At 36.7% G+C, this 17964-nt stretch overlaps 2 protein-coding genes and 1 long non-coding RNA gene across 4 annotated transcripts in view; 2 read left to right on the top strand and 1 right to left on the bottom strand.

Moving 5' to 3' along the window:
* Nucleotides 1-3119, bottom strand: part of GPR141 (G protein-coupled receptor 141) — a 44285-nt gene extending 41166 nt beyond the window's left edge. Inside the window, exons 1-2 of one of the 2 annotated variants that reach the window (XM_047096246.1) lie at nucleotides 2820-3119; nucleotides 2166-2266 (exon numbers count right to left, since the gene is read on the bottom strand). The gene's annotated coding sequence lies outside the window, so the exon portion shown is untranslated. The remainder of the gene's footprint in view (nucleotides 1-2165; nucleotides 2267-2819) is intronic. The other variant, XM_047096245.1, reaches the window with a different exon arrangement.
* LOC124524163 (uncharacterized) overlaps nucleotides 1-17964 on the top strand; it is a 63902-nt gene that overhangs the window by 20795 nt on the left and 25143 nt on the right. Inside the window, exon 2 of the long non-coding RNA XR_006965165.1 lies at nucleotides 2568-2747. This is a non-coding gene — a long non-coding RNA (uncharacterized LOC124524163). The remainder of the gene's footprint in view (nucleotides 1-2567; nucleotides 2748-17964) is intronic.
* On the top strand, nucleotides 5176-7441 carry LOC124524162 (60S ribosomal protein L10-like). The gene has a single exon (XM_047096247.1). It carries the CDS (start codon nucleotides 6630-6632, stop codon nucleotides 7194-7196), a length of 567 nt encoding a protein of 188 aa, XP_046952203.1. The 5' UTR covers nucleotides 5176-6629; the 3' UTR covers nucleotides 7197-7441.

Below are 17964 nucleotides of genomic sequence, written 5' to 3'. Positions count from 1 at the left end.
TATATTTGAGATCCCATTTATGAAGGTTTGGAATTTTGGACTCTATGTAGGACTAATCTCAATCCCTAAGGAGATCCAGGAATATGACTTTAGCACAACCTCTAACAGTTGAACAAGTGGTGTTATTTAATGCAGCATGACACTGCACAGGCATGCTCTGTAATTACATCCCAAAGTGAATAGTTTGTTGCTATTTACCTAACAGCTTTTGCAGTGGAGGGGGAGTGAAAGCAAGGAAGGAGGTGGGATGCACTTTTTTGAATAAGGACATTTCAGGCATAACTCCAGATGTACACAGGACTACGCAGGCTTTTCATTAACATTTCTTAAATTTTTTAAATCTTAAGATTTAAATTTCCCTAGAGTAGTGAATGAATCACTAGCCAGCTATTGTAAATTGAATTCCCCTTTCATAAAATGAAATTATTCCTAGATAGAGAAGAGAGGTACATTTCAATTGCAAGTCATTCTCTACCCTGTGTAGCTGTGGGGAATCCCAAGTGAATGGTGCTCAGATTTTGGCATCATCATTTGGCAAGGCAATGGAAATCAGGCTGAACTTCTTTATCAGAAAACAGAGTGTTACTGTAAGTACTGTTAGATCTGAGTTTTGGATTGCCTGTTTACGTGTAATGCTCTAGCTGGTACAACCAACTACCTGGTCTTAGCAGGAAGGGCTCAGACGCTGAGCATGCTGCTATTCCTTAATCAAACACCACTCTCCATCACTCCCTCCCACAGACTAGGTTACTGGAACATCTGTAACATGTGAATTAAATTCAACAAACTTCACTCTTGTTAAAAAAGATGACTTAATCCCCAGGAACTGCAATCTTTAGTTGACCAAGTATTTTGAAATCACGGTTATGTCCAAAGTTGAAAAGAGAAGCAATCTTTGGCCTTAGCAATGATTGTTTTTAGAGCATTTTGGGTGCTAGGCCTTCAATGTGTCTGTAATTATGTACCATAATAGGATTATCTTTTCATTCATTCATTCATTCATTCATTCATTCAAATATACATTCCAGAGATGTTGAGCACTTAGTATGTGGCATATTTTTAGGAAAGAAACTCTGCTTAGGTTAAATTCGATTATGGTTATCATGACTAATACCATTGTCATCAAAAATAAGATAAGACCATAAGAATATTTGATTAATATTTTGACATCATTCATACCAGATTTGAAGACACTTTGCAAAGTAATATCTCAAAAAATGTCTGACTAATTGCAGAATTTTTGTCAAAGCTATTATTTGGAAGGATATTACTGATTTGTGCATATTACAATCTTCTTTAGTATATTTTTGACATGTTATTTTGGTCATAATGTGCTAATAACATCTATTGTAGTGTTAGCACAGTGGCTTAGACATAGTAGACGTCCAATAAACATTTCATTGAATTTTAGATTTGGAAAGCATCTTTAGGAATCATCTAGTCCTGTGGTCCTTGACCTTAAATTGGGTTTTGAACCCCTCAAAAATCTGATGAAATATGTGGGCTTTTTTTCTCATTAAGAAGTAGCATATTTACATACACTCAGACTCTTGTATACAACTTTAGGGGATTGGTGGATCACCCTATGTATCATCCACAAACTCCTACATCTTCCACTTTATAATTGTTGGAAATCATTGCCTAGAACAGGAGTTGGAAAGCTATGGCCCTGAGGCCAAATATAGCTCATCTCCCATTTTTGTATCGCCTGTGAGCTAAAGATGGTTTTTACATTTTTGAATGGTTTCATATTATTTTCAATTTTGCCTCCTGGATGGCAAAACCTAAATTATTTACTATCTTGTCCTTTATAGAAAAAATTTGGCAAGCCCTGGCCTAAAATGGTTGGAAAATATTTTCTAAATCACTCAGCCAATTACTAGAAAACAGAACACTAGAATTCATACCACTTGATTCCTCATTTATTGTTCTTCTCATTACTCCTGTTGATCAGTTAAAATATTGACTGATTGATTGACTTAAACCCAATAAAAAATATAACAAGGAGTTGTAAATCTGGAGTCCTTAATAAAGTTTCTTAGACAAATAATTATGCAGTTGTATAGGAAGTTGAAATCCAGGAATTAAGTGACCCATCCAAAATTATATTACAAATTTGTTAAGCAAGATTAAACTCAAACTCAAGTTGTATATTACTGACTTACTTTTTTAAAGTTTACATTATATTTATTTCACATATTTGAAGTGCAATACTTGCAATTCTGTGATTTTAAAGTTGTTTTCAGATTCCCTCTGTCATGTAGTACTGCAAAAATAGGATAAAAGAATCATAATAACCATTATTACACATATTACTTTGAATATACTTCTTTTAGAAATTTCAAAGTGCCTGACTGCTGTTGATTGTTTTCTTCTATTGATTAAGGCTGCCAGAATAGTTTTAAACCATATGTGAGAATATTACCAATAATAGAGCTTAAAGATTTTCAGAGGAAAAAAACACTTAAAATATAAACATTTTAATAATATGTAAATGCAATATCAAATGCCCAAAGGCCTCTATGATGGTTTTAACAAGACTCTCTTTTTTTCTTTTTTCTTGACAGATTCCTAAACCACTTTTGTTCATTTTTGACCACATATAAAAACTGGGTGTCACCTTCAGAGCAGTGTGTACTACATGGCAAGAACTGGACAATTCCTTTTCTAAAGGAGGAATTGTGATCAAGAGGAAATAAGCTTGCTTTGTACAGCGAGACTGAAGATTCTGAATTAGAACTTCAATGGTAAGTTCACTATGTTCTCTTCACGCATAACCTTCATTCATGAGCGCCCCACTCCAGGTCTTCCGCACTTACCTGAAAAAGCCAGACTTCTCAGGGAGATACTGAGACGGGCCACCTGTCTGAATTCCAGATGGGATTCTTTTCTAGTAATAAGTCTGCTTGGGCACTTCCACGGACTGCGTGCATTCGAAAGGCCCAGCCAGTTCACTAAACCAAAAGGAAACTGGTATGTTCAAAGTTCCGTAAGAGCGTCAACAGCAACCACAAAACCTCAAAACTATTTCAAACACACTAGCGTTGAAAAACCAGGCTCTTAAAAAGATGAACAGTAATCCAAGTTGCAAAATGACAACAAGGCCAACTGTCAAGAAATATTAAGGTTTTAGGACTACTGTAAGAATCCATTAAGGAAAAAAAATGGTATTATCAAAAACAAAAAGGGGAGATAAACTGTGTGTTGTGTTTGGGATGAAAGATTGTATATGTAGTATTTCCCTTCGAAAATTGACAGAGTTGTTCTGTCACCCACTGGGGACCTAGAACTACTATTCTTATCATGTATTTTGGTGATTAGCTCTGTCATGGATATATAATATTGCCTATGATATGACACTGAACAGTTGATTTACTTAGAGTGAGAGAGAGGATGGTTCAAGCAGAGACCATTAGAATGGCAGAGTAAGGGAGTACATTTGTCCACAGCCTTGCTTTTTAGACTCTTAACATTATCTCCAAAAGAAGATAAGCACACAGTCACAGAGATAAACGGCAAGTATTTGAAAGAAAAATAAGTTCCTCAAACTGCTCTAATTTGTCTAGCTTATTATGCAGCACTGTAATAGTCTAGAAATATTATAATTATTGTGTAAATTACATGATAATTTTGCATAGAAATCTGTGAGTTAAAATGCTAATTTGTTAAATATCAACATTTTAAATATACTCCAGTTTTTAGCTCTAATTTGACATTTCTGCATTAAAAAAAAGAGAAAAGCGAGCATCAAACACACCATCCCTGGGTTCTCTCTACTTTCAAGGCCCTAATTAGAATTATGATTTTGGTAATTTCTGATGATTTCTGGTTTCCTGTCAAATGCTGAAGAATATTCTAGGCAAACAGTTTGCAATCCCTGTTTCCTATTGTTCACATTTCTTGTTTTACGCCTAGTATTATTAGTGCATGTGACTGTTGTTTTTTAGTTTCAAGGGAAGGCCTCTTTGTCTGGAAAGTCTTCAGCTGCAGCAGGTGTGCCCTTTTTGTGTTATAGGAATAAAAATGTTATATGTTTCAAAATAACTCAAACTGCAGGAATTTTAATTTTTAGTAATGGTAGAGAAGACTGTTCCAGACACACCCACCTTCTAAGAACAACTTAAAAAAAAAAAAAAAAAAAAAAAAAAGGATAGAATAGAAAACCTATTGGTTTGAAGGCTATAGAAAGCTGGCCAGGTCATGAGAACCTGAAAAAGCAAAATCCCCAGGAAAAGAGAAGTACAAAGGGTGAACCTGATTTTTAATTCTAGTTTTCACTCAAGGTGTTTCTGATTTGTAAGTGGCCACTGAGAGGCAGAGAAATTGAGCAGAAAGGGGTAGTTAGGAAGCTCAGAAGTGAAGGACACCTGTTTAGAGGCAAAATTAGGGTCCAAGGACCACAAAGAAGGTGGCACCCTTATAGTCAAGCTTTTAAGTGGGACCTTTACAGGACTTCACCTTTGGAGAAGGCATGAACTAGAAATGCTATGTCATCACAAGATTAGAGCCAAATTTCTAATCTACTAAATTAGTTAGGTAAATAGATAATCAGTGAATAGATTAAGGGATTCATCATCATCTTAACAGCCTCCCTCTTACCATGAGCAAAAGTTATCTCTGGAGGGGCACCTGGGTGGCTCAGTCGGTTAAAACCTCCCACTCTTGATTTTGTCTCAGGTCATGATCTCACAGTTCGTGAGATCACACTCTGTACTGGCAGCATGGAGCCTGTGTGGGATTCTCTCTCTGCCTCTCTCTGCCTCTCCCCTGCTCACACACACTCTCTCTCCCTTTATAAATAAATAAATAAATAAATAAACACTTAAAAAAAGTAATTTCTGGAGCCAAAAAAAAAATTCTGGAGAATGATAACACTTTCTAAATCAGTAAATTAGCTCTGAAAATTTTTGCATGTATTGTTCAAGGTTCTGTTAAAAAAAAAATATATATATATATATAATTTGAAGATACAATTGGCTTTATTTTTTAAAGTTTATTTTAACTTGAGATAGAGATTGGGGGAGGGGGGCAGAGAGAAGGGAGAGAGAGAATTCTAGGCAGGCTCCACACTGTGCTGTCAGTGCAGAGCCCCATGTGGGGCTCAATCTCATACTGTGAGATCATGACCTGAGCCAAAATCAAGATCAGATGCTTAACCCACTGAGCCATCTAGGCACCCCTATAATTGGTCTTATTAAATGACCCATGAATCAGGCAGCATCCCATCTAGCAAGTAGAGGGGAGTTCCTCAAGTTTCAATTGATATTAATAGGCATACTTATGTCAGAAGATAAGACCTAATAACCAAAATCACGAAAATAAACCTAAAATAGAAACAAATGCATAAGGAGATACAGATTGAAGGACTTTAAAATAACTGATTAATAGTTTGAAGAAATAAGGTGAAATGCAGAGAATTTTACATTTCTTTTGGGAATCTAGCTTTTAAAATTCAAATGGAAATTCTGAAACAGAAAAATAAAATAATAAAATTAAATACTCAATTGATGGGGCTAATAGAAGATGAGACACAGAAAATGGAGCTAGAATAAATCAGAAGAAAATATCAGATTGAAGAACAGAGGAGGGAAGAAAGGATAAAAATTACACAAAATCACACAGAAGACACAGGGGAAAGTCCTAACATGCCCAGAATTGGTGTCCTAGAAAGAGAGAAGAGAAAGAATTAGGCAGAACCAATATTTAAAGAGGTAATAAGATAAATAATTATACAAACCCCCTAATATAATAGTATCTAAATGAGTGAGCAATCACAAACAAAGGTTTTAGACCACATGAAAAAAAGTACATGACACTAAATGTTAAGAAACACACTTGAAATGCAACACACAAAAAAAAACTAAAATAGATGAATGAAAAAAAATTTTAAGGCCAATATAACTATCTATATTTTATATATTTATCAGGCAAATTAGACTATAAGGCAAGACACTTTATTGGCAATAAACACAGGAAATTTTATTATGATAAAAGAGTTAATATTTCCAAAATGTTATAGTTGTAAATTTGTTACACTTAATAATGAGTTTCAACATATGTAAAGCAAAATAATGATGCAACTAAAAGGAAAATGGACAAATCCATTATCATAGGGAGATTTTTAACAGATGTCTCTTAGTAACTGATACACCAAACAGACAAAAATTCAACATGGATACAGTAGATTTGAACAATGCAATAAATAAACTTGACCTTATTTACATACCTTATACTCAGCAAATGCAAAATTCATATCAAATGCCAAGCCAGTTAACCAAATGATGAATCTAAAAGAAACCTTAAAAAATATCAAAAAGTAAAATTATACAGAGCACATTTTCTGACAACAGTGAAGTTAGGATAGAAATCAATAATGAAACAAGATAATATTAAAAATTTTGTATTTGAAAAGTACTCAATAAACTTTTAAGTAATTCAAACACTAAGAGAATGAATACAAATGAAAATTAGGAGATATTTTTCTTTGAATTATAGTGAAAGTTCAATGTATCAGAACTTTTAGAATACAGCTATAGACATACTTAAATGCTTTTACTAGGAGTAAAAAGCTGAAAATAACCTCTTTTCCTTTGGCTTGCCACTGGGCCCATGGGCCCAGTGGTATTGCCATGGGCCACCACCCACCCCGGTGTTACTGGTATTGTAAGAACAAGCAGCGTCCAAAGTCTTGTTTCTGCAGAGGTGTCCCTGATGCCAAGGTCCGCATCTTTGACCTTGGGCAGAAGAAGGCAGAACTGGAGCAGTTCCCACTGTGTAGCCACACAGTGCCAAAGGAATATGAGCAGCTCTCCTCTGAAGCCCTGGAGGCTGTCCGTATGTGTGCTAACAAGTACATGGTGAAAAGCTGTGGCAAAGATGGTTTTTGCATCCAAATGCGGTTCCATCCCTTCCACGTCATCCTTATCAACAAGATGCTGTCCTGTGCTGGAGCTGACAGGCTCCAGACAGGTGTGTGGGGTGCCTTTGGAAAGCCCCAGGGCACAGTGGCCAGGGTCCACATTGGCCAAGTCATCATGTCCACCAGTACCAAGGTACAGAACAAGGAGCATATGACTGAGACGCTATGCAGGGCCAAGTTCAAGTTCCTTGGCTGCCAGAAGATTCACATTTCCAAGAAGTGGGGCTTTACTAAGTTTAACGTGAATGAATTTGAAGACATGATGGCTGAAAAGTAGCTTATCCCAGGTGGCTATGGCTTTGGTCAAATACATCCCTAATTGTGGCCCCTTGGACAAATGGTAGGCTCTGCACTCATGAGAACCTTGACACTGCCTGCTCCTTATTCACGCCCACAATAAACCCTGCTTCCTGTCAAAGAAAGAAAAAAGCTGAAAATAAATCATCCAAGTATCCATTTCCACTAGTTAAAAAAAATTAGGCTGAGGCAACAGGCACATGAAAAGATGCTCAACGTCACACCTCAACAGGGAAATACAAATCAAAACCACACTGAGATATCACCTCACTCCAGTCAGAGTGGCTAAAATGAACCAAATAAGGAGACTATAGATGCTGGAGAGGATGTGGAGAAACGGGAAACTTCTTGCACTGTTGGTGGGAATGCAAACTGGTGCAGCCCCTCTGGAAAACAGTGTGGAGGTTCCTCAAAAAGTTAAAAATAGATCTACCCTATGACCCAGCAATAGCACTGCTAGGAATTTACCCAAGGGATACAGGAGTGCTGATGCATAGGGGCACTTGTACTCCAATGTTGATAGCAGCACTTTCAACAATAGCCAAATTATGGAAAGAGCCTAAATGTCCATCAACCGATGAGTGGATAAAGAAGTTGTGTTTTAGGGGCTCCTGGGTGGCTCAGTCGGTTAAGCAACCGACTTCAGCTCAGGTCATGATCTCGCAGTTTGTGAGTTCAAGCCCTGCGTCGGGCTCTGTGCTGACAGCTCAGAGCCTGGAGCCTGCTTCAGATTCTGTGTCTCCCCCTCTCTCTACCCCTCCCCTGCTCACGCTCTGTGTCTCTCTGTCTCTCAATAATAAATGTTAACAATTTTTTTTTAAGTTGTGGTTTATATATACAATGGAATACTACTTGGCAATGAGAAAGAATGAAATACAGCCTTTTGTAGCAATGTGGATGGAACTGGAGAGTGTTATGATAAGTGAAATAAGTCATACAGAGAAAGACAGATACCATATGTTTTCACTTTTATGTGGATCCTGAGAAACTTAACAGAAGACCATGGGGGAGGGGAAGGAAAAAAAAAAGAGAGGAAGGGAGCCAAACCATAAGAAACTCTTAAAAACTGAGAATAAAATGGGGTTTGATGGGGGTTGGGAGGGAGGGGAAAGGGGGTGATGGGCAATGAGGAGAGCACCTGTTGGGATGAGCACTGGGTGTTGTATGGAAACCAATTTGACAATAGATTTCATATTAAAAAATAGTAAAAAAATAAACTTATTGTGGTAAACATAAAAAAAAAATTAGGCCAAGGAAGAGCAAAAAGAAACAAATAATAAAATTAAAAACATATATCAGTAAAACATAAAACAAATGTGCTAGAGAAAATCTAATAATACATTTTAAAAGACTAATTAATTTCACAAATCCCTGGAAAGACGGATCAAGAAAAAAAGAAAGTGCACAAAATACCAATATCAACAATGATTTTTTTATAACAAAGGGTCTTAACTATAGATCCCATTGTTAAGGAAATAAAAACAAAAGGATATCATATCAGTTTGGGGGTAATAATTTCGATGAAATGATTTAGAAAGCTATAACTTAGGGGTGCCTGGGTGGCTCAGTCAATTAAGTGTCTGACTTTGGCTCAGGTCATGATTTCATGGCTATGGGTTCAAGACCCACATTGGGCTCTGTGCTGATGGCTCTGACAGCTCGGAACCTGGAGCCTGCTTCAGATTCTGTCTTAGTCTCTCTCTGCCCCTCCCCCACTCGCACTCTGTCTCTTTCTCTCTGTCAAATATAAATAGATACTTTTTTAAAAAGCCATAATTTACCAAAACGGTTAAAGTGGCACAAGAAGAAATATAAAATGCAAATAATTTAGTATCTACTAAATGAATTGAATCTGTAACTAAAACCCTATGAAAGAAATTTCCATGTCCATCAATTTTACTAATCAGTTACTCCAAATATTTAGAAATAAACTCGACCTTACATATACTATTCCATAGCTCAGAAAAAGAGAAAAATTTTCCAAGTTATTTGTTGAGGTCATAATTTTCATAGCAAATACTGGTAAGAACATTACAATAAAGGCCTAAGAGAGACTAACTTTCATTTATATAGACACAAAGCCTGTACAAAATATTAGCAAAGCAAATCCAGTGATATAAAAAAAATGATAATATATTATGGTCAGGTGAGAATTATTCCAGGAAGGCAAGATAGTCTAACGTGAAAAATCAATGAATGCAATTTACCACATAAACCACATAAAGGAGAACAATCATATGATCATCTCAAATAGAGACCAAAACACATCTCTGAATAAAATTCAACATCCACCCATGATTTAAAAAAGAAAAATGACAAACTAAGAATAGAAGGATATTTACAAAATCCTATAGCAAACATCATGTGTCACTGAGAAACATTGAAAGCTGTCCTCTTGATATTAGATGTTCGGTTCAACATAGTATCCTCACCCAGTTTGATGAGGCAAAACAGTCAATGAAAGGTATAAATATTGGAGGGGTGCCTGGCTGGTTCAGTTTGGTATGTAGAGTGTGTGACTCTTGATCTTGGGGTTGTAAATTCAAGTCCCACATTGGGTATAGAGACTACTTTTAAAAAAATAAAATATTTTTTAAAAATGGTATAAGTATTAGAAAGAAAGAAATAAAACTGTCTTTATTTGCCAGTGGAATAATTTTATACATAAAACTTCCAAAGACTACAGACACACTAATAGAATAAATTTATTAATTTAGCAAAACAGTTACATGTTAATTTGCAAAAAATCAATCATATGTCACGATTGCAACACACAAGCAGAGAATACAATTTTTAAAATAATACCTTTATTTATTTATTTATTTATTTACTTACTTACTTATTTATTATTTATTTATTTTTAGAGAGAGAGTGTGTTCAAGCATGGGAAAGGAACAAAGGGAGAGAGAGAGAATCTTAAGCAGGCTCCATGCTCAGCACAGAGCCCAATGCAGGGCTCAATCCCATGACCCTGGGATCATGACCTGAGCTGAAATCAAGAACTGGGCACTCAACTGTCTGAGCCACTAAAGTGACCCTAAAATAATACCATTTAAATTAGGATCAAAGAATATTAAAATAAATCTAACAGAATATCAGCAGATCTTCTATGTAGGATACTGTATAACATTGAGAGAAATTTTAAAAAGACCTCAGTGAATGGAAGACTATATGTTACTTTCAGATAAAAAGATTCAGTATCGTGAGGATGTCTGTTCTCCTCTAAGCTACCTATATTCAATGCATTTCTTTTTTTGTTTTCATTTTAATTCCAGTGTAATTGATGTACATTGTCATATCAGTTTCAATTGTCCCATTTAGTGATTCAGTAGTTCCACATATTGCTCAGTGCTCATCAGAGTAAGTGCACCCTTAATCCCCTTCACCAATTTTACCCATTCCCCCACCCACCTCCCTCCTGGTAACTGTCTGTTCCCTACAGTTAAGAGTATGTTTTTTGGTTTGTCTCTATTAAACTTCTAATCAAAATTTGAACAAGTGTTTTCTGTGGAAATTGACAAGATGATTTGAATGTGTATATGATAATGTAAAGAGTCTAAAATGTCAAAAACAATGATAAAAAGGGACATATTTGAAAGATTTAAAATATCAGGTATCAAGAGGGGCACTTGCATGGTTCAGTGGGTTAAACATCTGATTCTTGATTTCAGCTCAGGTCATGATCTCATGGTTCATAAGATCAAGCCCCGCATTGAGCCCTGTGTCTGAGCTCTGCACTAACAGCCTGGAGTCTGCTTGGGATTCTCTCTCTCCCTCTTTCTGTCCCTCCCCTCATGCGTACAGGTTCTCTCTCTCAAAATAAATAAATAAGCATTAAAAAATAATAATTTAAAATACTGGGTATCAAGATTTATTTTAAATCTAAAATAATTTGGACAATATAGTATTAGCAGAATAATATACAAATAGACTAATGGAAGAGTATACAGTCCACAAACTAATTCACACGTGTATGGACACTTAATTACAAAAAAGGTGGTAATATAGAACAGAAGGAAATAATGATCTTTCAATAAATGGGGCTGGGTCAGCTGGACATTCAAATGAAAGAAAAAATGAATCTTGACTCCTTACCTCACACTATACATAAAAATCAGTTCCAGATGGAAAGTTGATCTAAATGTGAAAGGTAAGATAATGAAGATTTCTGAAGATAACAAAGAAAAGTATCTTTATGACCTTGGGATATAGAAAGAATTTTTTTTTCTTAGAATACAAAAATCAATAAGCACTAAAGAGATACTGATAAGCTGAACTACACTGAAATAAGATTTTTTTTTAATTTTTTTTTCAATGTTTATTTATTTTTGGGACAGAGAGAGACAGAGCATGAACGGGGGAGGGGCAGAGAGAGAGGGAGACACAGAATCGGAAACAGGCTCCAGGCTCTGAGCCATCAGCCCAGAGCCTGACGCGGGGCTCGAACTCACGGACCGCGAGATCGTGACCTGGCTGAAGTCGGACGCTTAACCAACTGCGCCACCCAGACGCCCCTGAAATAAGATTTTTATGCCCAGCAAAGACATCATCAAGACAGTAAAAGGGCAAATCATGGAGTGGGAACAGATTTTTGTAGTTCATAAACTGACAAAGGACTCACATCAACTAAGTACCAATAAGAAAAAGATAATAACATGAAGTTTACGTATACAAAATATACGAATAGACAATTTGCAAAAGATTTCCCAATAAACACATATTAGTGATTTGGGAACTGCAAACAAAAACTGCAGTGGAATACCACTAACTGTACATCAGATAGCTAAAATTTAAATAGAATTTAATACCTCACAATTAAAATTTAAAATTTGAATAGAGTTTAATGCCTCAGAATATCAAGTGTTGCAGAGGATATGGAGTAAATAGAATTTTCATACACTGCTAGAGGGAGTGGAAAAGTGGCACACTAAAGCTGTGTTTTTACAGCTGAATATCCAAATGACCATGAACCAGCAATTGCATTCCTAGATATATAACCAACAGAAAATGCATACGCATGCGTACCAAATAAAGTTACAGTTCTAACAGCAGTATGTATAACAGTCCAAATCTGAAACATCCCAGAGGTCAATAAAAAAAATAAAATATACTACAAAAATGACAGTGTGGAATATATAGAATTGCTCTTACCATGAAAATGAATGAAGTAATTCTACACGCAAAAACTCGGATGGATTTTGCAAACATTGTATTAATATAAAGAAGTCAGCTGCAAAAGAAGGCATTGAGTGATTGCATTTATATAAAATTTAAATATTGGCAAAACTGATGTAGGATAAGTCACAAGTAGAAGTGATGACTGGAAGGAGGACTTCTGTGGTATCTCTTGATCTGGGCAGTAGTCAAATGTGCTTGCTTTGTGGTAATTTATCTGGTTTTACCCTTATAATTTGTGCACTTTTCTGTCTCTAGATTATGCTGAAACAACAAAATTTTATTTTTAAAAATGACCCATACTGGAAATGCAGTGCTGTAAGTTATTTGCCACTAATTATTTTCACAGTTCTTTTGTTTCCAAATAAGACTCAGGTAATGTTCTCTTCTCTCCTTAAAGCTTCAGATGGAATGTTCTCCTTTTCAGAATCACTTGCATACTACTGCTCCTTTTCCTGGGTTTGATGCTAACACATCCTCTTCCTCATTTTGAAATATGTTTGGCCAGTGCTTCATCCCCAGTGAAATACGTGCCTGAACAATTAGCTCCAAATCCATTTTTAGAGCTCATTTGGAACAAATTTGCATATGGCATTTGTGAGCTTCCTGCTCTTACCTATTAAATCAATATGCAAAGTAAACTCTGTTTGAACTCTGCTGTAGATCTTCAAAATCATCTTAAGAACATAAAAGGAACGATTTCCAATATTGGGACCCTATATAAAAATGAGGCTGGTGTTGATGGCATGTCAAATACTTAAAGAGCAGGGGAGGGATCTGTGAAGCTCAGAATCTCAGTGTTTGAAGATACACACTGTTACTGGAAACACCCTTCCAAGTAGTCATCCAGTCTCTGCCTGCTCATCTTGTGACAGTGCTGACATTTAAAGTGATTCATTGCTTACAAGCTGAAATGTCTTACCATACTATCTACCCACATCTTCAGTTCCCCACTTATAGCCACCGAGGAAAAGCTTTACCCTTTTCTGCACAATAGCTCTGCAAGTACCAGGTGACATTTGCTTTGTCCAGTTTGTGTCTCGTCTTCTCCATGCCTGGGGCTGCGATCTGTTAACAGAATACTCATGTGGAATAGCTTTGAGTTCCTCCACCCTCCTGGCCTCTCTGCTTTCAATACCCTTCAGTTTATTTAACTGCTTTCTTAGGGGTTCATCCAGGACTGCACCAAACGCCTTCAGTGCGCTCAGACCTGTGAAAGGATATCTCTTTATGTGCTACTTTTTTTTTCAGAACTGCCCCCACATCTCTTACCATCCTGTGCTTTTGAAGCCAAAAGAAGACCTTTGCATTGATCTTTACTAAATTATTTTGCTCCAAGGTTTTTCAAAACTTTTTAGATCCTAAATCTGACTACTACACCTTTATTCAAGATGTCTAACAGAACAGAATTGAAGTTCAAGGTCTCTACCTATCCAAAAATTTCCATTTGAGCACCAGTCTATTCATGAGTGTCCTTCAAGAAAAGGTATTCTCCAAATCATACAGCTTGTGTTTCCAGAATGTCAATATTGCCAACAGCAACCTTGCCAAATGCCTGGATGAAAAAGCCACATACCTATGTCTAATGAATATTGTTCATCTTCATTCTGGTAACCTGTGCAAGATATCGCTGTCACAACTTAACTTTCAGTGACATGAATTAGAATGTGGACTCTGCATTCACAGTAGAATGCAAAGATTTGGAAGTTAATCTGCCTTCAAGTTCCTTTCTTTTATCTAGTAAATTAGGTATCCTTAGACCACATAGACTCACTCAGGCTTATTTTACTAATTAGGACAATGGGATAATGCCCATGCCCCTACTGCAGAATTTTTTAAATGTTGCTTGTTTTATGATTTGTGTGACCTTTGTCTAAACCAGTAAATTCTCTTCAAGAGAATTTCAAGCTGCATATATACAGTGTTCTGAAACAGAGACCATCAAACATCTTCATCAGTGCAGAGGCCCAAGGTTTTCACCATTTAATGCATCCACACACTATATTTAGTTATTAAAAAAAATTATCCCCTGTAATGAAATGTCATTACAAGGGGTGACGATGACCACAGTGATGATGACAATGACAATGATGATGATGATGATGATGTACTGGCATACAAATGGGGCTACACCCGGGACACCCTGAAGTCCACACCCTAATGCTTCTATTGTTAGAATAACTGATGTTACTCACTTGGCTTCCCCCAGAGCATGAGGTATCCTATTTATATGCATGTCAGGATCTTATAAGGTATTTTAGGGTGTTGCTAGGGTTGACAAATGAATTTTATGGGCGAACATGAACGCACCACAAATCTGTACTTCCTGCCAACAAAAGACTAGATTCCAGGCCAATGTAATTCTCAGGAAACAAGTTTTACAGTACTATCTTTATTTTTTATTTTTTTGAAAGTTTATTTATTTTGAGAGAGACAGAGAAAGCAAAAGTAATGGATGGGCAGAGAGAGAGGGAGAGAGTGAGAGAGAGAGAGAGAGAGAAAGAAAGAGAGAGAATCCCAAGCAGGTTCTGCACTGTCAGCACGGAGCCCGATGAGGGTCTGGAACTCACGAACTATGAGATCATGACCTGAGCTGAAGTCAGATGTTAACTGACTGAGCCTCATGTGCTCCTACAGTACTATTTTAAAAGCAGAGCTTGTTTTTCTAGAAGCGGAATAGGAGCCCCTACACTTAGGGAGACTAAACTCCCATAGAGAAGAAAACCTAATGGTATTATAACTTAGGAAGTGTTACAACATGGGGGAAGAATTCCAATTTCCAATATATTTATTCACCAATAACTTACACACACACACACACACACACACACACACACCCCAAATAGATCTAATAACTGAATCACCAGGCAAAAACTTTTATTCCAGGCTAAGCCAGGCCAGCACCCAATTATAAGCTTCAAACATCCCAATCCTGTTCACAGAAATAGTCTTAGACATTTTCTCTTGACCTTTACCTTAATTTCTTTGCTTAGCTTCCATTTATTTTTTAATAATTTTTTTAATGTTTATTTATTTTTGAGAAAGAGACAAAGTGTGAACGGGGGAGGAGCAGAGAGAGAGGGAGACCCAGAAACTGAAGCACACTCCAGGCTCTGGGCTGTCAGCACAGAGCCCAATACAGGGCTCAAACTCACAGACCACAAGATCATGACCTGAGCCGAAGTCAGAGGCTTAACTGACAGAGCTACCCAGGTGCCCCGCATACCTTCCATTTCTACATCCATCTAGCTCTTGACTGCTTTGCTTTGGACCTTATGCTTGCTATTTGTAGTTGAGGGTGGATTTGACTTCTTAGTTCCGGATAGCCTACCTACCTGATGGAGCTCTAGCCTGGAACTCATCATCAGTGATGGTTTCCTTGTTTACTTAACACTCCACAAGTGAGAGGTACAGAGAATTCTCCTAAGAATGGCTAGCTCTTGCCAGAGAAACTTGAGACAGTTATAGTGGGCCTTTACTTTAGCTGCCCCAAAATTTTTGTTGTCATTAAAAAAAAAAATTCATTCCATGTTTTCCTGTATTTTCAACACTTGTGTTTTAGTCCTGTATTTTTGTTACTGCATCTCCACGGTGCATTTATTCTTGCAGGACGAATTTATTAATTTATTCAGCAATCATCTATTGTACCATTGTACTTGTGTATTTAGCAGAATAGCTCCAGAAACTATTAGTTTGATTCCACCTTTGCTGGGGAACTTGTCCACTGCTTGTGCAACACTGTAGGTCTCATCACACTGGCCAGCACTCTGCTAGGCGGTACCTCTTTGTCTTTAAATTCCTTTGCCTTGGTACACAAGTCTTCCTATTCACACACTATCTCTCATTTGCTAACATTCCCAACTTGTAAATAAAAACCTTAATTTATCTACTATAATAAAGCCATATTTGAGCCAATATTTATGTTTTGTTTATAGTTCATCAGAAGATGAAATCTATGAAAGTAGGGATTATGGTTTATCTACAATGACTGACCAACACTTAGCCCAATAGCACAAAACACATTGTATATGCTCAATAAATGTTTGCTTAGCAGGTAGATTGATGGTTGGTTGGATTGATGGATAGATGGATGGATGGATGGTTGGATACTTAGTATGTTCCAGGCTGATGTTAAGAATTTTTCATAGGGGCTTCTGGGTGGCTCAGTCGGTTAAGCATCTGACTCATGATCTCAGCTGAGGTCATGATCTCACGGTTTGTGAGTTCGAGCACTGCATCAGGCTCTGCACTGACAGTGAGGAGCCCGCTTGAGATTCTCTCTCCCCTCTCTCTCTGCCCCTATGCTGCTCATACTCTCTCATTCTCTCTCTCTGTTTCTCTCTCTCTCTCTCTTTCTCTCTTGAAATAAAAAAATAAACTTAAAAAGAATTTCATATAAAATAATTCCTGGAGATGTATTGTACAGCATAGGGAAAATAGTTAATATTGTATTGTATATTTGAAAGTTGCTAGTAGAGTAAATCTTAGAAGTTATCACAAGGAAAAAAAAACTCATAACTATGTGTTTGATGGATATTAACTAGAATTATTGTGGTGATAATTTCACTATATATGCAAATATTAAATCATTATATTGTAGGCCTGAAACTAACATAATGGTATGTGTCAGTTGTATCTCAATTAAATAAATAAATAAGAATTTCATAATTTTTTAAATATTATCCCCTCAGCAATTTTTAGGGGTAGGAATCGTTAGTCTCATTTTATAGCTGGGAAAGAAAACTCAGAAATATTATGGTAGCTTTCCCAAGGCTATTGTTAAAAAATACTGTTATTACTTGGTATTCTGTTAGAGTTGCATTAATGATTATGATTAATAAACCTGTTAGCTAGCATCTTTGGAACACTTATGCCTTCAGTAAGTATTTTCCTCACATTATGTTATATAGTCCTCAGGCAACCCTGTAAGATAGGGCCATTATTATGTCTATTATATTTAGTCTTTACTGTCACACCCAAAGTGTCCTATACGTGCATGACAATTTAAATGAGAGGTGTGAGGGGCGCCTGGGTGGCTCAGTCGGGTAAGTGTCCAACTCTTAATGTCAGCTCAGGTCTTGATCTCACAGTCTCGAGATGAAGCCCCGTGTCCGGCTCTGCACTGTACGTGGAGCCTGCTTAAGATTCTCTCTCTTCCCCCCCTGCCCCTCTCCTCCCCGCTTGTAAGCTCTCTCTCCCTTTCTCTTTCTTAAAAATGAAAGTAAAAAATAAAAGTAAATGAGAAGTGTGAAATACTATCTTTTCACTTATTCACACTTCTCTCTCCATGGCCAACTGAGGAAGTGGAGCCTACAAAGAACCTCTGCTTCTGCTTTCCTGAAAACAGTGTTACCCAACATAAATAAAATCAGTAAGTATCTACCGTTGCTCTTCCAGTTCCTCATTACTAGAAAGACAGTGATCCAGATAGCTAAATTGTCATAACTAAATTAATCTGAATTTATCTCCCATTAATGATAGGCATTAGGATAGGACCTCAAGGTTTGGACATGCTATGATAATATTAAACATACATATTAAATATATAAATATAAATGTAAAACTATATATTT

The sequence above is a fragment of the Lynx rufus genome, unplaced genomic scaffold (assembly GCF_022079265.1).
Source record: "Lynx rufus isolate CCGP_SWC_20201006 ecotype Redwood Valley unplaced genomic scaffold, mLynRuf1.p SCAF_4, whole genome shotgun sequence".
Taxonomy (NCBI): domain Eukaryota; kingdom Metazoa; phylum Chordata; class Mammalia; order Carnivora; family Felidae; genus Lynx; species Lynx rufus.
This window is presented reverse-complemented; position numbering and strand designations above follow the sequence as displayed.

Bases quoted from the DNA above. Each gene is read 5' to 3' on its own strand.
- LOC124524162 (XM_047096247.1), top strand. From the start codon at position 6,630: ATGGGCCACCACCCACCCCGGTGTTACTGGTATTGTAAGAACAAGCAG.